The sequence below is a fragment of the Cyanistes caeruleus genome, chromosome 2 (genome assembly GCF_971803275.1).
Source record: "Cyanistes caeruleus chromosome 2, bCyaCae1.hap1.1, whole genome shotgun sequence".
Lineage (NCBI taxonomy): Eukaryota > Metazoa > Chordata > Aves > Passeriformes > Paridae > Cyanistes > Cyanistes caeruleus.
The window spans coordinates 38047902-38070603 of record NC_141702.1 but is presented as its reverse complement, the minus strand read 5'-3'; the positions used below and the strand labels follow the sequence as shown (position 1 = coordinate 38070603).

Below are 22702 nucleotides of genomic sequence, written 5' to 3'. Positions count from 1 at the left end.
ACAAGTCCTTGGGGCAGAGAAAGAGAAATATTTACATTCCCCAGACACCCAGTAGAGTTTCATTTCTTTTGACACCTTCCTTCTGTACTAGATTCAAACATAAAAGAAGTCTGACAGGAATATAAGATGCCTCAAAGGCAAACCTTACCTATCTTTCAGGGAACAATAAGGAAAAACTTTCAAATAGAGGAGAAATTTTGATATCTTTATGCTTCTTATTAGATTTGGAAAAGTATTCCTTCTATTGAAAACTGTATATAAAGCACGTAAGTGAGCCTCTTTCAAAAAATAGCTAATTTTATCCCTTTTTAGCATCTTTCATGATAATCTTTAATACCACATAGTTAAAAGATGCATCAATTGCTTGGTAAAATAATTCCAAGTATTCTTGTATGTTGTGATCTTCAGGCATGTTATCCCATACCATAAACGCATCCTACCGATCCCATAGATAATCTATGATGCAAAAATTTAGAATCACCTAATGATTTCTTATCTATTCTCCTTCAAAGTCACCAGCTGGAGTATTTAACAGGAATGAAAAATTCTAAATGTGTTCTTCTAATTTTGCACTCAGTTTTTATATTTTAAGTGTATCATTTTGCCTAAAAGTGGATGTGGGTGTAGTCATAGAGCAGAACAGATCTCCTAAATAATGGCCCTCCCTGACTTGGATTTTTAGATAGCATTTCTTTCATTCCCTTCCTCCTTTAAGTCATTGCTTTAGACTGATGGAGGATACGTATTTGCATTGTGAACTCTTTTCAAGCAAAACCATCCTTTTAGCAATGACCTGGAGCTAGGCTGCACCAAAAGAACACTCATCCTACAAACTCCCTTCAAAGGCACAGCAGGCTGAGCACAAGCTTGCCTCAGCTTAATCCTTGCTAGTAACAGAGCCCTCAAACCCCCATTCCCCTGCTAGACTGCTGATGTCCTTTCTCTCATTTGGTTTCTGACCCCAATGCAGATTAGTTCTTGAGAAAAGGGCAAGGCTGTACTTCTGGATTTCTTACCATTATTATCATCATTAGTTTGTGTTCTTAATATTATATGACCACATTCAGAGTTACAACATGACTTTGTCCAGTTACCCATATTTAATAATTCCTTGTTGGCATCCAGCATATAAAGTGAACAGACCAGTCCTCTTCTATCCTTCTCTACATCCTCAGCCTGGTTATGATAAAAGCATAGTCTTAACAGTATTCCCTTTTACTCTTTTTGCTGCAAAAGTAGAACTACAAAAACAATCTGTGGGAAGTGTAGATAATATAAATCAATTCCATTAGTAAGAACTCCAGCTGTTTTCTCTTTGTAGATTTGCTTATTTAAAAAAACCCAAAAATTCTGCATCTCATTTTCTTTGAGTACTGATGTTTTGAACCACACCTCGTCCTTTCTTTGCAGAGTGGACACTTGTTGTACTTTACTTACCAATATTTTAAAATATTATTTCAATGTTTTGGATATTCACAGCAATTCTATCCATCTCTAGCTGACTCATTATTTTATATTTCTCAGCTTTACCCTTCTTGCTCAGAGTACACATCAGAGAAGCTGATTCTGAAGTAACACCAAAGCCTTTCAAAAACAGTTTCATTTGATTCCCAGTTCTCTTCAGATTTCTCTGCAGTTTGTAGTGAATGGGGAAAACTCCTCTTCTGATCCCTTCATTCATGTTTTTACTCTCCCTTACATTCTTGGATATATTCTTATATTGATAGTTTGCCAGTTATAAGGCCTTTAGATATTTTGGTGGTTATACTGTTGTTGTTGGCACCTACTTTTTCATTTCTCATTGATGATTTCTGTCTTCTGACCTCTTAAGGAGCTACTTAATTTGTGGTAAATCATACGTAGCATGCTCAAAGTGTTTAATACGTTTTGCCATTTAGAGGATCAGAAATGTCTGCATTACTTTTCACAGCACAGCAATTGTCCTGTACACACTGTAGATGATTTTTCACTTTGATTCCACTACTACTTCTAAACATAAGGTGCTGTTCTTTTCTCTTTCCTCTTGATATAGTTCTAAAGGATCTTACATTTTACTTCTAATGTTTTCTTTACTATATAGCTCTGTTCTTCCAATTTCCCTGTTCTTCTGCAGAAAACCTCTCTCCATACCCTCTCTGACAGAAAACTTCAACGTTTGTGAAAGGTCACTGCACTCATTCTTCAAGGTGTGGATGTTTCTGCAGGAATTGAATATTTCTCAGTCATTTTTGAGCTGTAGGACAGTACTGTCATTCTAAATGTTCAGAGAGAAAGCTGAGGCCTAGGGAGATGAGGCAACTTCCCTGAGGTCAGAAGGACATTCTGTAACACAAAACTGTAGTCAGTGCCCTACCACTGGTCTATGCCTTCTCTTTTCACAAAATTTCTTTTATGCAAAAGGTTTTGATACAAAACCTGGCTGGATTTCAGCCAGGTTTTTGAAGGTCATTCTGTATTGTCTGCAGTTCTGTCTACTTTGCAGTCTACTCCTTTTGCGTTTTCTCACATGACCTACGGAATATTTTCTTTCTGAGGTTATTATTTTACTGAAACTTGGATATTCACCAGCTTTATTTATCATACCAGATCTACTTCCCAGAGCTACATCTAGAACAGCTTCTGATCTTGCTTTCTATACAAAATGAGGGAGAAAACAGTCCTATGCACTCCCCTTCAGGAACAAGCACCCTTCTTTAGCAATTCTAATGCTGCTGTGTCAGTCAATGTCAGTATACTTGAAATCCCCCATGAACAGTGTTTTAGCCTTTTTTCACTAGCTTTTCTTATCTGCCTTGCTTCCTGATGTGCTTTTTTTTTATTCTGCCCTCAAGGTTTACAGCAGTTTTCTGTGATTTTACTTTATCCATTTTTATTTTTTACTTAAATCCAAATGGACTTGGCTAAGGAAGTCAACGGGTGGGTGTAATTCTTGGTTCAGACATTTATGCTGTCCTTTGATCATATCATCATCTAGCAGCATCTCTTATTAAATCTAACTTTCTGTGATATATTAAAATAGCATTTACCCAGGTCACTCTCTCTCACATGGCACAGTTCTGCTGCTTTATCATTAATATAATATGGCTAGGCATGGAATACAACTTTTTTCCCTAACAATTTCTATCTGCTAAACATTTTTCTTGGATCCTTTTATAATACCTTCAGGCTTCTTGTATTTTATATGTGCATGCACTGATATCCATCCATTTAAAAGTCAGTTGCTCCTACCACACACTCTTTCATAAAAACCTTGGGGCTAGTAATAATGCTTTCTGAAATAACTCCATTTATCAATCTATCTGTTGCTCCCTTGGTGAATTTAATTGTTGTTCCCTGCTACTCACTTGTCTAGGTAATACAGCTATGTTCTGCACATATAGAACAATATGCTTAATAAGCCAAAAGATAAAACTGGGGAAATTATTTGAAAACCTGAAGGCTAGTGTCAAAACAACAGACTCATATTTTTGCAACACCAGTGACAAATTTTATTGATTATTTTATTTTATTTTATTTTATTTTATTTTAATTTTTTATTTTATTTCTCTTAGATATTTGAACTGGGTAGCAGTACATATTCTTTAAATTACTGTTGATGAAAAATGATTAACTATGTTGGCTACTAGGTTATAAAAGCAATCGAAGAAGGCTATCGTTTGCCAGCACCCATGGATTGCCCAGCAGGACTGCACCAGCTGATGCTGGATTGTTGGCAGAAGGAACGTGGTGAAAGGCCAAAGTTTGAGCAGATAGTTGGCATTCTGGACAAAATGATTAGAAATCCAAACAGCTTGAAAACCCCACTGGGAACCTGTAGCAGGTAAGAAAAGGTTTAGTGTGTGTTCTTATGACGGTGCACATGGCTGGGCTCTGGATGTTCTGCTTGGTGGCTGGTTCCAGTTCACACTTACTTCATCTGTCTTTCAGTTCCTCCTTCTTTCTGTTCTGTGTTCTCTTCCCTCATTTGCCCTTCTTTTTTACCATGCTGAACAAAGCCAAAAAAGGACTTTCATAGAAAAAAGAAAAGCAACCAAAATAACTAACACATTTCTCAGTAAACTACTGCCTGCTCATCACTCTTTCCGTACTCTCACCACTAGTCTGTGTTTTCCTTGTTTCTTAAAATCATAAAGTCTGGAGGGCAAGGATCATTGTCTATTGTAGTTTTATATGATGCATCCCTTGCCCTAGGAACTGCTACAGTAGAGACAGTAATTAACAGTACTCATGCTTGGCCAATGTACCTTGACATGCTACACTCTAGATTTTTATCTTTCATTTTCTGGCTTTAACTCCTTTCAGTGATTGCATCTCATTGTATTTCATGATGTAGTTTTTAATGGCTTCTTCATAAATTTCAGGTGAATTATTTAATCATGGTAATCTTTTGATCTGCTAGCTAGACCACTGTACTAGGGAATCAAATGGCCTGTGTTCTGCTCCTGATTCTTCTACTGACCGATTTGCTGTGTGACCTTAAGACTTTGTGTCTCTGCTCTTCCCTTGTCTTTGTTTTGTCCCATCCAATTAAAAAATGGGAATAGCTACTACTATATTTTCTAAGATGCATAAAAGAATAGCATCTATATTTTGCTCAGCAACATAGAGACAGCTGCTGTCATGCTAGGTAATAAGGTTGATTTTCTGTTGGTAACAGTAGTCCATTAGGCTGATTTTGCTCACTCTGACCTTTCATCTTTTATGTGAATAAGCTTAGGAAGCACATATTGTGAGCTACAGAGCAGTCAAGAACTATTCACAGAATAATCTAAACTGTGTATAAAGGCCTATTACTTTCTACTCTCGACATTTTTAATACCCAAAACTTATTTGACTCTCACCTTGCTAAATACTCCCTGATGTTTTACTCTCTTTGGAAACAACTTACTTTCCTTTTTCCTTCTCCATAGACCAATTAGCCCTCTTCTGGACCAGAACACTCCCGATTTTACCACTTTCTGCTCCGTAGGCGAATGGTTACAAGCTATTAAGATGGAAAGATATAAGGATAATTTCACAGCAGCAGGCTACAACTCTCTTGAATCAGTTGCCAGGATGACTATTGAGTAAGTTAGTACTGGGCATGTTTAACTTGCATTTAGGGAATTTCTAGGTACAATAATACACAATGTTCAACTCCAAAACTTTACCCTGAGTACAAACATGGTACTTGGGATCAAACCAGACATTTTAGTAGCTGATGGTGTTGTTTTAGAGCATCTCATGAAAGGACAAATACCCTGCTACCTCTGTGTGGCATCACTTTTTTCCCTGCTTTTCAGACCAATTAAAATAACACCAAGGGATTAGAATTTGAGGGAGAATGTGGCCCCTTCCAAAGTATGTATGTATAGGAAAATAACCACTTTTGCCTCCACCACCTAATGTGTACCTTTTTCCCAATGTCTTCTGGGAAGATGTGGAATTTTCTTCTAAATGGCTGGGGACTGTCTGTGTCCTGCTAGACAGGACTTTGCATCAGGATAAGTCTGTAGAAACAATTGTCTGAAGGCAAACGTGGCCTGTATCAGTACTGTCATCTTAAAACAGGTCTTCTTGGTACCCTGCAAACAACTTTCTTGTCCTGGTGGTTGCCAAGCACATGCAATTTCTCTTTGAGAGCAGTGGGTTTCTAAACAAGTTTCTAACCTAATATTCTCAAGATTTCAATCCTATTCTTATCTGCCTGATATCACTAGGGGTCTCAGCCTGTAGCTTGGGAACTGTCATCAGAGTCCACAAGCTTCTAGCATTAGCAGGGGCTGAGTTGAAACTGCTGCTCCTCGTTCATTTGCATGATGGGTATGTGCCATTATGCAAAGACATTTAGGCATCTCTTTAGGAAACAGACTATGATCCCCAAAATCTTGTATTTATACATAACTTTTTCCTGAGAACCACTCGAAGCATTTTACAAAAGAAGTGTCTTTGTCTTCGGGTGTCCTTAAAAAGCTACACTAAAATATTATCATAATGTAAAACACACTGACCTCCTTCTCAGATGTGGAGACCCACACAGTGTAATTACATGACACTTGCCATGTAATTGCACTTGTTGCTGAGAGGTTGAACAGTGCCTATGTGAACTTCCCAGTACTGAGCTGAGGTCACGGCGTAGCTTCAATGTCAGAACCCTGTAGTCCAAACTACTGCGTAGCTTTGCCTCACAGTTAAATACCATACAGTAGCAGTCTAAGTTGAAAAATTAACAATGTACGCATTTATCTTCCCCAGGGATGTGATGAGTTTAGGGATCACGTTGGTTGGTCATCAAAAGAAAATCATGAGCAGCATTCAGACTATGAGAGCACAAATGCTACATTTACACGGCACTGGCATCCAAGTGTGATAGACATTTCTCCCTTATGAGGGAGGTGACAGACTGAGAGAACAGCACTGGCCTTCAGTATATATGAAGTGCTGCTAGAAGACACTTGATTTCCTGGGTCCTTCCTGCAGTGAATAGAAGAGCTACAAGAAGCACCTACAGACTTGAACTCCTAAGTGCCACCAGAATTTATGAAAAGGGAATTAGGATCCACCAGTGGTGGCAAGGAAAACAGCAGTGACAATAAACAAAGTACTACCTGAATAAACATACAAACACCTTGAGCTCTCTAACCTCCTTTTTATCTAATAGACTTTTTAAATGTACATAAAAATTTAAAAAAGAATATATTTGTCAGATAAAATCATGATATTATTGTTGAATTCAACAAAATATTTTCCTTAAATCTGTGATTTCTGAATCTTTTTTTAATCATTTGTGTTTATTCTTCATAAAGACTTTCTTTTAGTATGATGTTTATATCTTTGGACCTTTTTAGTGCTAATTCAATGACACATTACTACACTGGGTACCTCTGAAGGATTATTTGAGTTCCTAGGGATTTAAAAAGCACGACCAAGCAATGTATATCTATCCGAACTTTGGTATCCCTTTGTGCCATTTCCTTTTGTTAAATCAACACCGTATTGACATGGCTAGCTAATTGGCAGGGAGTCAGGAAAATGCAAGTTGCCAAGAGCTCTGATATTTTTTAAAGAATTTTTTAAGGTTATACATATGCTATCTTTTAAAAGAAAATAAAAGAGAAAAAAAAAATGTAAAGAAAAAGAAAAGCAATAATGACCCCTAAGTAGTTCTAGGCACTTTTAGCAAATTGTTTGCAAGATGATTTTAATGGACTAGAGTTAAACTGAGATATATTCTAAGATGTAGATCTACAACTGTAAACCTGCTGAGACACAGCATTGAATGGACAAGCGATTGTAGGAGTGTCTCAGAGTATGGGTGCAGTTCTCCAGTGTTACCTAAACCATTTAATCTGAGCACATCACATTTTTTTCCGTACTCTGCATTAGCAAATCTAAGAGAAATAGCTGGTGTATATTTTCTATGAGTTTAAGCCGTATGCAGTCCAGCTGTCAGAATAAGGACATAGCTTTTATATAAGAACTGTAGAGCATGAGACAAGGGGCAGTTCAGAATTTTCAATTTTTGTACAAGCTTTTGCTGCTCTGAACGAACATGCGTGTGCGTGGCCACACAGACGCAACAGTCATTCATCAGGAACAGAGATGCAAAGGTAGTTGCTCAATGGAATATCTTTTTACACCATTTACTTATATATAAATTTTGTTTGATTAAAATGTTTAATTACCATAAGCAATAATGAACAGAGTATTTACAGATACTGCAAGAATGTACATGAACCAGAGAGAAATGCTTTAAAAAAAAAAAATCTGAAAATTGTGAACTACCCCAGCAATGAAATGCTGTACTTCCAAAGAGAATTGGGCTGCTTCTATTGATTTTGATAGAGAAAGATCCCAGGGATCAGTCATAAATTGGTCTGGTTTGATAATGTGGGCATCCACACAAAAAAAATAAAAACAAAAGAAAAACCTTGTAAATGTTCCTTTGTAAAACTTGTAAATTTTATTTATACTGTCTTGTTTTGTACACACATTTATGTGTAGTGAGCTCTGAATACATTGAAAATGCACTATATTTTTCTATTTTACTTGCAGAGCATCACAAACAAACATGTATATTCAGTGCTACATAATGTGTTTTCCCACATTTAGGACCAAAGATAGTTATCAAAAACTTAAATGCATCATTTCCCCCCCCTTCCTTTTTTCTCCCCCTTTTTAGATCACTGTACAGTGTTATATTTGTCATTTTATTTATTTGTTTCACTAGAAAAATCAGTTTGGTTATACTAATTTTTTTGTCCCCGCCCGCCTTTGTTGAAGAAAATCTGTAAAAAGCTTTTAACTAGCATAATCCCGATACATAGACACTTCCATTTGTAATCTTTGTAATAGACTGTAAATATATTTTTGGAACTATAATGCAATGTGCATAAGGGTTATTTTTCAGTGTCCATATATGATTGTTTATACAATTCACAGCACTTTACAGTCATGCTGAGAAGCCTAATTTATTGCCTGGATTTGGGCAGAGTTAAAAAAAAAAAGGTGACTATTCTTATTTCGTATTAGATTGTCATTCAGTCGTAATGGAGTTATTTTCACGTATGCAGCTCAAAATGGTTTTTTTAATATTAAAATTAATTTTCTAAAAAATCTGTAGGACTAAGACGCAGAGTAGACTGCATGCCCAGTGTTGGAATTAGTGCACGCGAGCACTCGGCGAAGGCACTTCAAGTAGCCATTAGAACACAATTAATAAATAGACAATTAATAAACATCCATTTTGTGTTAAAACAAATGCTAGGTGCCTCACTACTGGGGTGAGCATCTGTGAGCAGCTGGACAGGGTGCTTGTCAGTCTTGTTGCTGCTTTGGGCACCCAGCTAAAAATTTAGGAGTCTTTAAGTTCAGACACCTGCTTCCTTATAAATCTCGGCTACTGTTTCTAAGGGCTTGGTCATCAGAGGTGTGATGCAGCAATGCTGGTATTGCTGAGAACCTACAAACCCTAAATGCAAAAGAATTGAGGCCAGGCTTCACCTTTAGGACTTGTTCAATATTCTGAAGCACAGAGGCCTCAAAGCATGTGTGGTGACTTGGGCTCACGCATGTACAGGTGAGGGCCCTAATGATATTTCTTCCTTAATTTTCCTGGTTTGCTTTAAGCCATCTTCTTTGAATAGTAAATATATTTTAGCATTCATCTATATACCTTGACTGCCTTAATGTTGCCACAGACTTTTACACATTTGAAGGTGGTAGAGTAGACCCAGAAAGCACAATCGCGATCAACCGCAATCAACCAGATAACTTATCTGTGTGTTCAGATCATTACTGCAATTTAGAGCACATGCATGTGAATGGATTTGTAACTGGTAGAGCAGCAACATACTGACATTGGTTGCAGTTCCCCAGGCTTCAGAAAACATGGTCCAGGGTAAGAAAAATAAAGTGCCAGAGAAAGTTGATCTTCATGGGAGGAGCTGAAGAAACAGTTGGGTCACAGGGAAAATGAAAGGCTAAATGATGAAGGAAAAAAAAAAAAATCAGTTCTGGCTTCATTTAAAAGAATTTGGACATTGTGCATTGCTAATGACAAGTTATCAGGCTGTCAGTAAGACTGATTTTTTCTTGACTTTATCCATCTGCAAGCATCTAGAAGAGAGATGCCTAAAAAAAAGCAGGATGAATCTCCCTCTGGGAATGCTTATCTCCATTAGATGTAGAGGGAAGCCAGATGATTAGCTTAAATTAGGCGTCTAATATCTATATAGCTAAAGTTAGGTAAAATGATTCCTACCCTATCTGTCCTTGGCTGCTACAGTTTTCCTTGTAAGCTGAGTGTCACAGAAAGGCAGCTCTTCCACCACTGCTATACCCCAGAATGTATTTGAACTGGGCTTTATCACAGAGAGAGGTGATTTTTTATTATTATTACTCAGAGACTTGTAACAGGCCATCTAAATGCTTTTTGTATGTGGATATGAATTCTTGAAAATTTTTGTGATTGTTCTGAGGAAGACCTGCCTAGTAAATTACAGTTATTTAATATTTTAAATAATCAGAAATATTTGCTGACATACTGCTTTAGTCCAGAGGTTATGTGATCAGATATGATAGTTGCTGTTTGCAAAACCATGTTTACCTAAAGCCTTGTCATGTAAAATCTCCAGGAGGCAAAGATGCTTAAATGTATCTCAAATTGAATGTTCCCCTTAATATCTCAATAATTGAGCTCTGTCTGTATTATTTTCAATTTAAAATGAGGTTTTTTTATATTTGTTTAAGCTTGAATTATCTGGCATCCACTGAGGGAATTTGAAAAAGTGATTTTAAATTAAATTTGCTTTTCTCCTCTAATAGTAATATACGATGAATAGTTTCCACTGTTTTGAATGTTACAAAAACTATTGCTTTAATGTGGGGGATGAAGGGGTTTATTTTTGTTTTGTTGTTGGTATTTTTTTACATTTATTGGTTAGTAGTTGAAATAAAAAAAATATAATAATTTGTCCTTAACTTTCTAAGTAATTCATATATAGAAATTATGAGAGTGATTTAAATTCTGTGACTTTTGGGTTGCTTCTGAGAGGGTGATGGTGTCACTATTGCCATAATGCCAGGTGGAACAGAGACACCCTGCCACAAGGGCAGGTTCAGCCAACATTCTGTTGCCCAGTTATGGCATGGAGCAGTCCACTGGCTGTGTGAAAGGAGTGAAGGGCAACTCAGCCAAAAGATGGTCATTTCTCCTTTTAAAAGTATGTTTGTGACATGTTAGAGCTAAAACATCCTTCATTCATTGCTTCCCTGCATGTGGTTTAAAACTGATGTGCTCATGATGTGCATTTGGTCTTCGGTGGGTTTTGTTTGTTGTTTGGGCTGTTTCTCTTATTTTTTATATTTTAAACAAGTGACATTTGAGGTTCTCATAGATCTCATAGATCTCATACGGAATGACAGGTGCTGTTCTGGAAAAGTAGAGTACAAATTCTTGCCCAAGACCCATTCTGGCAGCCGGAGCTACAGGGGTATTCAGAGAGTTGGTGCTATCATTTGCTGAGCAACTATCACAACAGGTTTTCTCCATCTTCAGGATCTGTTAGGATTGTACTTATGATCAGTTAACTGATAAATGAAAAAAAGATGATTTTTTTTTTCCCCACTAATTTGTAATGGACCAGCATATGGTAGATTTGAGATTTGCAGGACTACTCAAAAGTCTTAGTCTAAAACAAATTTCTAGTAAAACAAGAAATCCTGGTCTGCAGCCTATATGTTTCTCTGGTAGCCCCTTAAAGGTTTCAAATGTAGCCAACAATTACTTTTAAACAGAGATCTTTATTGTTTGCATAGTACAGACAGTAAATAGAGGGTATTTACTTGGAAATACGCAGTTCTGCAATTCAAGTTCCTGCAAAAATGGATTGGGGAGGAAATATAACAATTTAGGGGAAAAGAAAAAAAAAAGAAAAAACTCATCCAACAAATGGCCTGTAAAACCCAAAGTGTAAGAGGGCTTCCCATTTTTGTAACACATTCCATATAGGGATTTGAAAAATATAAAGGATTAAACAATAGCTATAAAATCTACAATATCCAGAAAAGAATAGAAAGAGTAGTGGCAAAATGCAAGCTACTTTTGTGAGAGTTTTTCCTCTGGATTTAGTTTTTTTGAGACTTTAAAGTTACAATAATTGACACATGCTTTTAGAGCCAAGTCTGTTGGGACAGACTAAGGGATAAAATTAGCGTGTCTATAATATCTGTGAAATTCTCAGAGCACTTTCAGGGTGGGTAATGGTTAGGCAGTTTGAAAGTGAAAGGAGTGATGTGTACACCCTGTAGGTTACATCCAACCAGACTATGAAAGGTTAGAAATTATGGATGAAAACCCTTGCTTTGGTATGTGGTGAGAAGTCAGAAGATGGGAGGGAGCAGAAAGAGAGTCATGAAGTCATTCACAGTGTCTAAGTTGCAATGCTCCACAAGATATTGCTGGCAGGGGAGTTAAAGAGTGTGAAGATTTTTTAAGTAAAGAGACGCTGTTAATATAATATACCTAATAATGTAATGTGGAGTGGTTTCAGTACTCTGATTTTTCCTCAGGCCAGATTGGAATTTGTCAAAGAGACTAAATTGAGACAGATGGGAAAGCAACTGGTAATACACAACTCATTCAAGCAGACTTGAAATCAAGACATGAAAGGAGAATTTTACAATAAAAGCCTGAAAATAAGACATGAACTATGATGATATTTACTCTCAGATTATTTTAGAATAGTACTCTTTAAGTCTTGTATAATGATAGCAGATTTTAGCACTTGTACCATACAAATTGGGTGAAATTAATGTCTAATTAGAGTGACCAAAAAAGAACCACAAGTTAAAAAATAACTGATGTCTTCATACACTATGAAAAAAGATGTGATACAGGCTGGCAAAACTTGTGTAGCCAGCCAAATGAATCTTGGACAAAACAAGACATAATGCCTGGTGCCAGAGGAGCTAAATCAGGAATAGAAAATCTATTCATCCATGGACCAAGGCTTCTGCATTTAATTGAACCAAATAACTAATTGTAGAACTGTGCTGCTAATAATAATTGATAATTAAAAACTACAACTTAGAGGTCATCTGATGAATCATAACATGGATAACACTGAAAAACACACACAGTGCATTGAGCCATAGCTATCCCCAAAGGCTTATGTGTACTACTGGTATAAGAGCTCCATGACTCTGAGTGTGTGAAGTCATTTATAAACTGGAGACATTATAGCCCTGAGTCCATAACTAAAGCCTTCCTCTTTTGTGCCAAAACAAAACAGAAGGAATGATGATAGTATCTAGGATCGATCAAGTGCACTAGAATTTATCTTGTGATTATATTGCCCAGAGATGTAGTCTCTCTCACTGGAGATAGTCAAGAACCATCTGGACACAATCCTGTTCCATGTGCTCTGACAACCCCGCTCGAGAAGTGAGGTTGGACCAGATGACTCAGTGTGGTCCCTTCCAACCTGACCCATTCTGTGATTCTGTGATTCCTTCCTAGAATTATGAAGAAAACCATGAATTTACATTAAGGAACAGACTTCCTGATCCAAAGATTCTGTCTCATTGAGAAGAAAAATCATCCGTTATTTTTATTTAAACCTGGCTTGCAAGAGACTGAAAGATAGATAGATAGATAGATAGATAGATAGATAGATAGATAGATAGATAGACAGAATGTATCCACATTGATTCCTCTCATTTCATGTCTGCAGAAACATTACTCCAGCAATTTCTCAACCGTTGTTCAACCTGTGTTACTACGCCAACTTCCACTGGCTTCCTGAAGGGCTGCATGTTCATTTTTAACATGTCCTCTGTAAAAAGTCTTTATTTTCTTTTCTCAGGGACAAACAGCCTATGCCAAGAACATGTGTGTAGCTTAAGAGGAAGAAGGTGCAGGAATCTCAGATTTGTTCTCTCCAGTATGTTCTTTTTAGTCACAGTCATAAATTAAATGTGTTATTCCCATGATGTTTCACATAGTGCATTGCATGAGAAATCTGATTTGCCTGGAAAAAACTTAAAATCACCCAGATACCTCCTGAAGGCCCCTCAGAAATGGCATTGTTTAGGTGATTGGGTGATTAGGATTTTGTTCGGAAAGTGAGAGTTGCAGAGCTCTTGCCCTCAGGCCATTTCATTCTCTCTCCTGGTTTGTTTACCAGAGTAGCCCTTAAGCCATCCCTTATATTAATCTGTACAGAACAGCAGTGTTTCCTTTGCCAGTAAACAATACTTGCACCCTCATGGGCTGCTGGAGAAAAAGACAGGATTAGATTCAAATCCAGGCCTACCTGAAGAAATTGAGCCAGCAAGGCACTGAGAGGTATTCCTAATGAGGATTCTCCTTTAATCTTTTTGAGCCTTACCCACTTAGTGCTGTGGAGAAATGATTCATTGCTGTTGTGGAGGAAAATCTGCTCTTTACTACATAGCTTCCCTACACCTCAGTTCATCCACTGCCAATAGCAGGAATGGGAGCAGGGAAGGAAAAAAGAAAATAGCTTTCAGGCATTTCTTTATAATGCTCTTTTCAAGAGAAATAATTCCTCAATGTCTCAATGTCATAATGTCTCAATGCCAACATTACCTAAATTTGTGCAAGAGGCGAATCCTCTTTTATGCCTTCTATTTGCTGGCAAAAGTATCCCAATTAGACTGCGTGCTCTTTGTTGCGAGTGTCAGCCACAAGCTGCCAGGCTGACTCTCAGAGAGTACCTTTCCTGCAGTAATTACTTGAGTATGCCAACACCAAATTCCCTCTCCAGTTGCCCATATTTGTTTCCTTGTGCAAAGCTGCCTTTGAGGGATATTTTCCTGGCTGTGAGGTATAGGAAGCTATTTGCAGCACTATGCTCTACTTCAGTTTCTCCCCAGCTGGCATCGGTCATTAATACTTACCCAGTAGCACCCATGCTTCCCTACAGGGTAAGCAGAAGATGATTGTGAGAAAGGAATATTTACTATGCCAGCAACAACAAAAGCAATGTCTATCTACAATCAACAAACTACGAGTCAGGGAGACCACTCTTCAGTGCAGAAGTCATTAGTGTTGGTCAAAACAAATGAAAACAAGAAAAAGAAGTGCATTTACAGTGGGGGGAGTTGTTGAATATAGAAGAGCAGAATGTCAGGCTTACATGGACTGCCCAGTTAACACCAGTGTTACAAGCTGAAGGAGTATATTTAATATAATGTTAAAGTCTTTCTGTTGGCAATGCAATCTTAAGGAGGAGCTGAATGTCAGAAAAAAAAACCAAAACCCACCTGGTGAAGGGATTATGTCAGGGAAGCAGAAGAAAAGAGTTACTTTTTGTGATTTTACACTCCTTATAATGGATGGGGGGAAAGTCTCTTCACATTCATTTGTACTGTTATAAACATTTCTTATGGATTTTATGACATTAATGTAGCTATATTGTTGAAAATCATATGCAAACTAATGCTTGACCTGTGTCATCTGCTTCTGCATTATTTGCTGAAAAAGCAATAAGATATACCTTAGAAATATTACCTGCTTCCTGTATAGCAAAGTATCTTAATAATTATTGAAAAGGGAAGAAAAATCTGTATTAATTAAGCTTTTAAGTAGCTAAAACCATTTTTACATTTGTATATTTGTAATAGCCTTGCACAAAGCTGAATTTATCTTTTTTTTTTTTTACATCAGATGCTGTCAAGTTATTTAAATTTAAGATTATACATATATATATATTTCATAATTTTTCTGAAGTGGTTGCATGATATTTAAGGTTGAATTTTCAAGTATAAATTAAGAGACCTTTGCTTTGGCTACCACAGGAACAGAAGCTTTGCTAAGCCAGATATCTTAGCAAAGACTTTCATATCTGCAAATGTGTCACTGAGCCATTGCAGCATACTTTTGCAAAACAATATATTATATTTGGCAGTGCTTAGACCATAAGTTCTATTGTGTTGTTGCTATTGTTTTTAATTTAAAGCCTTTTGGTGATGGAATCCTTGTTAGCTAAGGTCAGGGAGCAATAGTAAGCAGATGAATATGATGTAAATTGGTAGAAGCTGTTTGCTGCAAGTAGGGTGATATCTCACTGAGATGACATCCAGCTGTTACTTGGCTCACTCTCTCTCCTATTTTTAGTATAAATGCCAGAACAAGACAACAGACTGACTCCACTCATGCTTATTGATAGCTGAACCATGGCTATCCATGGTTCAGGATGCTGATGGATGGACATGTAATACCTGTCTGGCATCGTTATGCATAAGGCTCGCCTTATTTTTTTTGTGATTTGATGAAAGGCCTACTTTTATGGAACTTCTGCAAATGTTATATATCTCTTGGGTGAGAAAGGCATAGAAAGACTGACTCTACAGTACTGGGTTGTGGGAAGGTGTTACAAAAAGGCCAACATGATATTTTATAGATATCTGTGTAGGAAAGGAGAGACTCGTATATTGGTATTCAAATGTTGCCAGACACTTTGAGCTGCAGCTGCTTGCCTGGGAAAAGGTTGGTTAGGGTAAGCCTAGTCCAAAATTACCTCTTAAATTACTTCCTGCACTGTACAATCCCTTCCTTTCCTGATGCACCTTTCCTTGTCAGAAATTCCTTCCTTCTTCCTCTGAAAATCTCATTTATGGCACTTCTGTGGGAATGAGGAGACTGTTGTTCTGAGTTAAATGGAGATTTTTCTTGGAAGACATTGAGTGGCCTTCTTTTCCCAGAAGAGCTAGTATCTCGGTCCGTAGGCAGAACACTTTGCTATATCGTTCTGACTCTGCTCAGCTATTAGATGAAGTGCATGTGTTCTCTTTGATCCTTCTTTACATGGATCTCCTGTTGAAAGGATGAATTTAGGCATCTAATTTCAGAGAAGTTTAGGGGCTGTGAATCCCTGACACATCCTGATTCACTGTTGGGATACATGATGGCTTACCCAGGACACTTGGAGAGCTAGCTCTCAATGGAGTTTCCTTTATGTGGAAGTTACAATGTGGGTCGTAACTTTTGCATGCTTGCTCTCATTATTGATTTCAGATAATGGCCTTGGCATGTACCAGAGACTGGATAAATAAGTACTAAATCCAACCATACAGATGTAGCAACCAAGAGCTGAAGTGATCCTCACTTCAGAGGCTTAATCTACTGTCTTTGACTGACCTTCAGATTCTTCAAACCATTTTGAGTTTCCATCTTTTTCCAGGGAGACAGACTGTCTAATTCAAATCTGGAATGAGATGGGGCAGCGCAGCAGCTAGAAATGAACCATTACAATAAGGAAATTTTCTCACTGAATTGCCATGTGTTGCACAGGGATCCTCATCTCTCATTTGTTGATGTTTCATACTTGCTAGCTTGCTCCTGGGCTCTGCTCTGATGAAGCTGGGCACTGAGAACTAGTGGCAGGCCAGAGTAAAGCTGTGCCACAGCCCAGGGTGGCCCTGTACCCTCTCACATGAATCTCTTGATCTGCAGACCTTTTTAACCAAAAACTATCAGGAGAGAGAGAGCCAATTCAAGTATAACTTGAGGTTTTAAATACCTATGCATCAAAGTGCCATTTTTGACTACCATTTACCTTTAGCTTTGAATAAATTCACATGTCAATCATTTTTACTAATTCAAAGGCTTGTCTTCAAAATACTAAAAGGACCTACCAGAGTAAAAAACTTCTTCCTGTTTGAAATGATTTTTCCTCAGAGTGCCTTTTTGATGAATTCCTTTCTCATGCATTCCATGCATTACTAGGGCTTCAAAGTGCAGGTGCAAAAAAGCCTAATAGAAATGAGATTTAGCTTAGTTAATACCTTCCCTTCATGTAAATTTAGTCCCTAGGACACTTTACTAGAGAGAGAGGAAAACTTTCTGTCATTCCATCGGATTCCTTCCTCTAGCTCTTCTTTTTGTTTGTTAAGCCTCAGATATTATGGCTATTAATAATATCAGATTCTCCTCTCAGTTTATCATAAAACATCTGCTCCCATTTTTTCCAGTTTGGTGACAGAGATGTATGGCATGCAATGATGTGTTAATATCGCTCGTCTCTTGAATGAGTCTCTTCCCTTTGATTCACACTGTTAAATAATCTATTCCATGTGCTGTAATGACAGATACTACTTTGGAATCAGCTGTAAGAATATTGGTTGGTATAGCAGGGGGACATTCCTCTGCTGGTTTGTTTTTCTTTAGTATTACTCTTGCATTGGCTTGTCTCAATGTCTATAACAAATTGCTTTTCTCCCAGGAATTTTCAGATAATTTAGTTAAGAGATTTCTAGTCATATGTAAAATAATTTCCCTTCAGTCCTGACCTATGTCCATCAGTGCTAAAGCTATATTTTTTAGAGATTTCATATGACTAGTCTCTCACGAAATGTACAGTAAAATCCACATCTATTCTTGCCTTTTCTAAGCTCTGGGTTTGTTTTTTGGGGGGCTTTTTTAGCACCACAAGTAACATAAACATTGTCTTCAGGTGCCTAATATCATATAATGACTGACATGAGTCAGTTAAAATGTTTCATAAAATTCTTCAGCCATACTAAGAGCTTCTGATAATATTGGGCTAAGGGAGAGTCTACTTTCATTAGCTTACATACTAGAATCTATCTACCTTGTGTATGCTTTTTTAATTAAGCAGAGTTAAATTGAACACACCCATTCCACCCTTGTCCTGCTTCTCTGTTTTAAACACTTATTTACATCTTCTCCCAGTACTTAATTTTATACCCTAATCCCCATCTGAAAAACTGCACCTCATTCATTTCCTTTGTTTCCAGTACTGAAGTTGTCAAGTATAACCCTGTGGCTCATTGAGATCCAACGTGAAACACAACTACATTTCCTTCATATTAGAGGTGTTTGCTTGGGAATTTTTGATTTTATTGGTGTTTACCTAGCTGGTCAATGAGCATTTTTGTCAAATAGCGGTGTATACATGGCAATGAAAATGATAGTGTAATTTGCCTCTATTACTTCCTGATATCAGGATTCTGCTGCACTGCAAATTTCATATCTGTTGTTATTATTTGTTTGACAGAATCAAAAACATGCCAGGTGCTTTGCAAAACAGAGAACAAGAAAAATCCCTTTCCAGAAGAGATGACAGCCTGAATAGAAATGGCATAATGGCAGGAGACAAAGGAAGCAGAAAGGGGAAGCAAAACAAGAGTTATAACCATAAGATCATGAGATTGGTTTGGAGGCACAGTGAACGCTATGAGGCATTTTTTTAAAGCCCATAAGGACTGTAGTTGGGATTAGAGAATGGAAATATAGAAAAGAAGCATGGAAAGGAATGGAGAAGAAGGGAGGAACAGACTGGCAACAGGAGGAAGAGTAAACAGAGGTGTATGGGAGAGGCCAGAACACACATCTGACAAACTGAGGATTATGACTAATGACAAGAATGAAAGACCACATCTGAAGAGCATGATGATTTCAGGAGGATGGCGAAGCAGGACATGGCGATGCTGCTAGGGAGAGAAGAGCCAGCAAAGCTGCCCTGGAAGCCTGCCCTGGAAGCTCCTCACACTAACATAACCCTGCTTCCCCATCTTCTTTCTAGCTCCCCTCTTATACATAAAATATGTATATAGAAGAGCAAAGGAGAAGGAGAAGCTAAATAAACTTTTCAAAGATCGTGCTGGGGAAGAAGTTTAAGCTGGGATGATACAGATTTACTCCTACTGATACTGCTCATGGTAGCAAGAGGCAGAGAGCATTCTGTTAGTCATACTCCTGCAGATGAATATATGTGAGTCTTTGCCTCTGCCTACAAATAGGCCAATGTTGAGAAATACTCAGCAAAATCATAATACTCCAGCCAATCTGGGACATTTTAAAATGTCCTTTCATTCCAGAACAGAAAGAAGCAGAAATTATATCACTCACAGTGAAATGGAAACAGGAAAAAAGAATATTTTAACATGTTTTTTTTTAATGCTGAAAATAATAATTTCAGTATTACAGAAAAATGTAAGGGGGATTTCACTCATTGTGAAAAAAAAATACATTTTATAGCTTTTCATGAAATTTCTGATGAAATTGGGAAGTATTTTAATTACATAGGACTGGTTTTTCTGTTGGTTTTTTGGTTTTTTTTGGTTTTTTTTAAAATGAATATTTTTAAAAGGAAACAGGAAAATTGCTGTGTTCGGTCTGTCAGACATTTTAAAATACCCTGATTTCCAAGGTAAGAATTGTTCAGGGGTAAGAAAGCTGAAAAGTGGCCAGTCTAATCTCTTCCTCACTTCCTTCTCCTCTGCTTCTGTGATCAGACATGTCTAATGATTAGTCTTCAAAGAGCAAAGCCAGTTTCTATGTCTCCCTGAGAAAAGGCATTTTGCCAACTACTTTAAGAATTTTTAACTGGATCTACTTACAGGAAGTCGCATTTTCACTGTCGACTATGTCTCCACTTAAATCCTCCTCAAAGCTCTTCCATTTTGCCTGGAAAGGTTTATCAGAAAGCATGCTGGAAAGGCTCAGATCTTTCCGTCTCCAGTGAAACTGTTTCTGAACATAGTTATAGCTTAGCAGATGTACTGGTATGACAGTTTGAGAGACTACTGCTGTTAATGAAGTATTCTATTACCTTGGCATATATAGACACTTCTCACTTGGTACTTCTGACTGCAAAGTGTTGATGTTTAGGCTATTATAAGTACTTGCGCATTATAATTTTTTTTGTAAGTTTTAGAGGACAGAACTGGGTAAATTTTTTTCTTCTCCTTCAGGGTAACACAGCTTTTCATGGCTCATTCATCTTGAATGTACACCAGAGTGATTTCGAGTTGGATGTTGTGATACCTTATCAGTATGACGTCCATTTTTAGTTTCTTCTAGCAGTGGAATGATTTAAGTATTGTCTCATGGAGACAATGCCCTCATTTAAGAATATCTTTGTGACTCTGGATAAGATTCTAATAATTTGTCTGAGTGAGAAGGAGGCAACTGAAAGTCATCGCTGAGATATTACCAAAAATCCTTAATTGGCTGGATTTGTCTGTCATTTGCTTGAAGATTTTGGTAAATGGTGGCTTATTGGGTTCTCAAATGCCAGCAATGGCCAAGCACTTTGTTTTAATTTTCTTCAATTTGAACTTTGCTTAAGTTAATTAAGGTTTTGTCATCTCAGGGTACCATTTTAGCAATGAGGTTTACAAGACCTTCTCTGTCAATGTAAAACTTTTGGCTACTAAAGAACATACAAGGTATAGACAGTAAACTCAATGCTCAGCAGTGCTTGAAGAATGATTCCCACCTCAGTAATTTCTCTCCATTGTTATTGAAATAATACTGGGTTTAAATCCCATAGCCATGGAGTCAATTTACCAAAATCTTCCCTGCCTAAATTATTCTTCAATTAAATGTAGTTTAAAGTTTTATAATAATCCACCTATCATTAAAAAAAATGGGACTGTAAAGTAGTGTCATAGTATCACCCCACAATACAGAGTTTTTACATATCATTTTTACATATTTGAAAGAAATCCATTAACTCAGTTGCATACAACTTTTTGCAATAAGAGACACAGCACAAAGCAATATCAAAACATAGGTAATACTTCTTCTAATTTTATTCAGCCAAGCTCCAGATTTTGTATAATTTTGCCACTGCTTCTGGCATGATAGCAGATATGGAGGCTATCCATACCTACCTTTTGGTGCTGAGAGGATTCAGCTGCGTGGCACCTTACCACCCTCTGCTACCAAAAAAATAATAAAATAAAATTTCCACTGGGAAAAGTGGCATAACCTCTGGGAAATGAAGTTTAACCTACCTTCTGCATTCAGCCACTGAACTGGATGCATGATTTGGGAAGGCATTTAATACCAGCTACCTCAGTAGCCACAAGGTGTTACAGGAAAAAAGATTGAAAAAAACCCAAACTATTATGATGTATTCTGAGACTGAAGGACAGCATGGTTATTTTGCCTATGTATTAATTTCTAACCTTGCCTACACTTCTCACAATCCTTCCTTGATGCTGTCTGTCAGCTTTTTCAACAAGACACCTGGTTGTGCATAAAGTAAGAGTAGCTGCACCGACTCAAGCCACAAGCCCACAGTGTAGCTGGCTGTGTGCCTTGCTAGGAGTAAGTCCTAAGGCCTCCACTGATCCCTGCAGATTAGGGACACCTTCAGCTGTTGACTTCCAGACATCTTCAGGGCTCTACATCCAATATGTACAGTTCAAATGCTTCCCAGATCAGGGCGGTGCACTATGATGAGTAGTCTGAATTTGTCCTATATTCTGTGAATTTACTTCCTTCTTCTGTCAGTCTTCTCTCCCTGTCTTGCCCTTCTTTCTCCTGAAGTAAAATGACCAGGGCCGCATGAATTATTCAACATAAGAGTGTATGATGTATTTATACAGTGATATAGCGATACAGTGTATTTATACAGTGATATATATATATATATATATGTTTTCTATTTTGTTTACAATTTATTTCTTAATCATCCAAATATCCTGTTTCACATTTTTACTTGATACTGGGTGCTTGACTTGATGTTTTCAGAGAGATGTCTGATGTTAATTCCTTACTTTTTTCTTCTCAAGCAATAGTTAATTTGTAGTCCCTGCCTGTGTGTGTATAGTTAGACTTATTTACCCCTTGTTCAGTTCTTTCTGTTTTATCAGATTTCATCACTCCTTCATGGCCAAGGGCATTGAAAATTGTGAAATCATTTTGCAGTTCTTTCCTGGCAGTTCCTTACTGATTTAACTTATAAAAAACATTTTGTATCAAACTTTCTCATCTGACAGTTCTTAGATATCACATTTCCCTTTAATACTAATAAAAGTACTTTTGCTTAAATCCTTTGTTTTATTTCATGCTTCAGTCCAGGAATCGTTGCATACACTTAAGTGCCCACTTACTGTAATTCACTTCTGTGTTTTTAAGGTTGGGGGAGGGAAGACTTCAAACTATTGTCATTTATGTTTTATTAACTGGAAACCTTAAAAGTAGATTTTAGACCTTCTTATTGCCTTCTGGTTCTGACAGAGTGGTTATACAACCTTCAGAGTGAAAAATTGCTAAGGGCTAGATCCAAAAACTGTGTCTTGGAATGCCTTTAGCCTCTTAGATGTCCTGTCTCCTTGCAAAAGCTGTAAACCCATATTAGTCATATCCCCCTACACACTAAAAGAGAAAATCTGCGTATTAAGCAACAACCTCCACCAACTCTTTCATACTGAGCAGGGA

General features: G+C 37.3%; 1 protein-coding gene across 14 annotated transcripts in view; it reads left to right on the top strand.

The window, feature by feature from the left end:
• Positions 1 to 22312, top strand: part of EPHA7 (EPH receptor A7) — a 166153-nt gene extending 143841 nt beyond the window's left edge. For 5 of the 14 annotated variants that reach the window (XM_086876552.1, XM_086876558.1, XM_086876556.1 and 2 more), the window contains 3 exons: positions 3627 to 3820; positions 4911 to 5066; positions 6235 to 7122. In XM_086876552.1, coding sequence (XP_086732678.1) covers positions 3627 to 3820; positions 4911 to 5066; positions 6235 to 6349 — 465 coding nt within the window. In that variant the 3' untranslated portion in view covers positions 6350 to 7122. Of the gene's footprint in view, positions 1 to 3626; positions 3821 to 4910; positions 5067 to 6234; positions 10462 to 18524 lie in introns of those variants that run through there. The other 9 variants (XM_086876555.1, XM_086876550.1, XM_086876549.1 and 6 more) reach the window with 3 other exon arrangements.
• Positions 22313 to 22702: the final 390 nt, after the last annotated feature.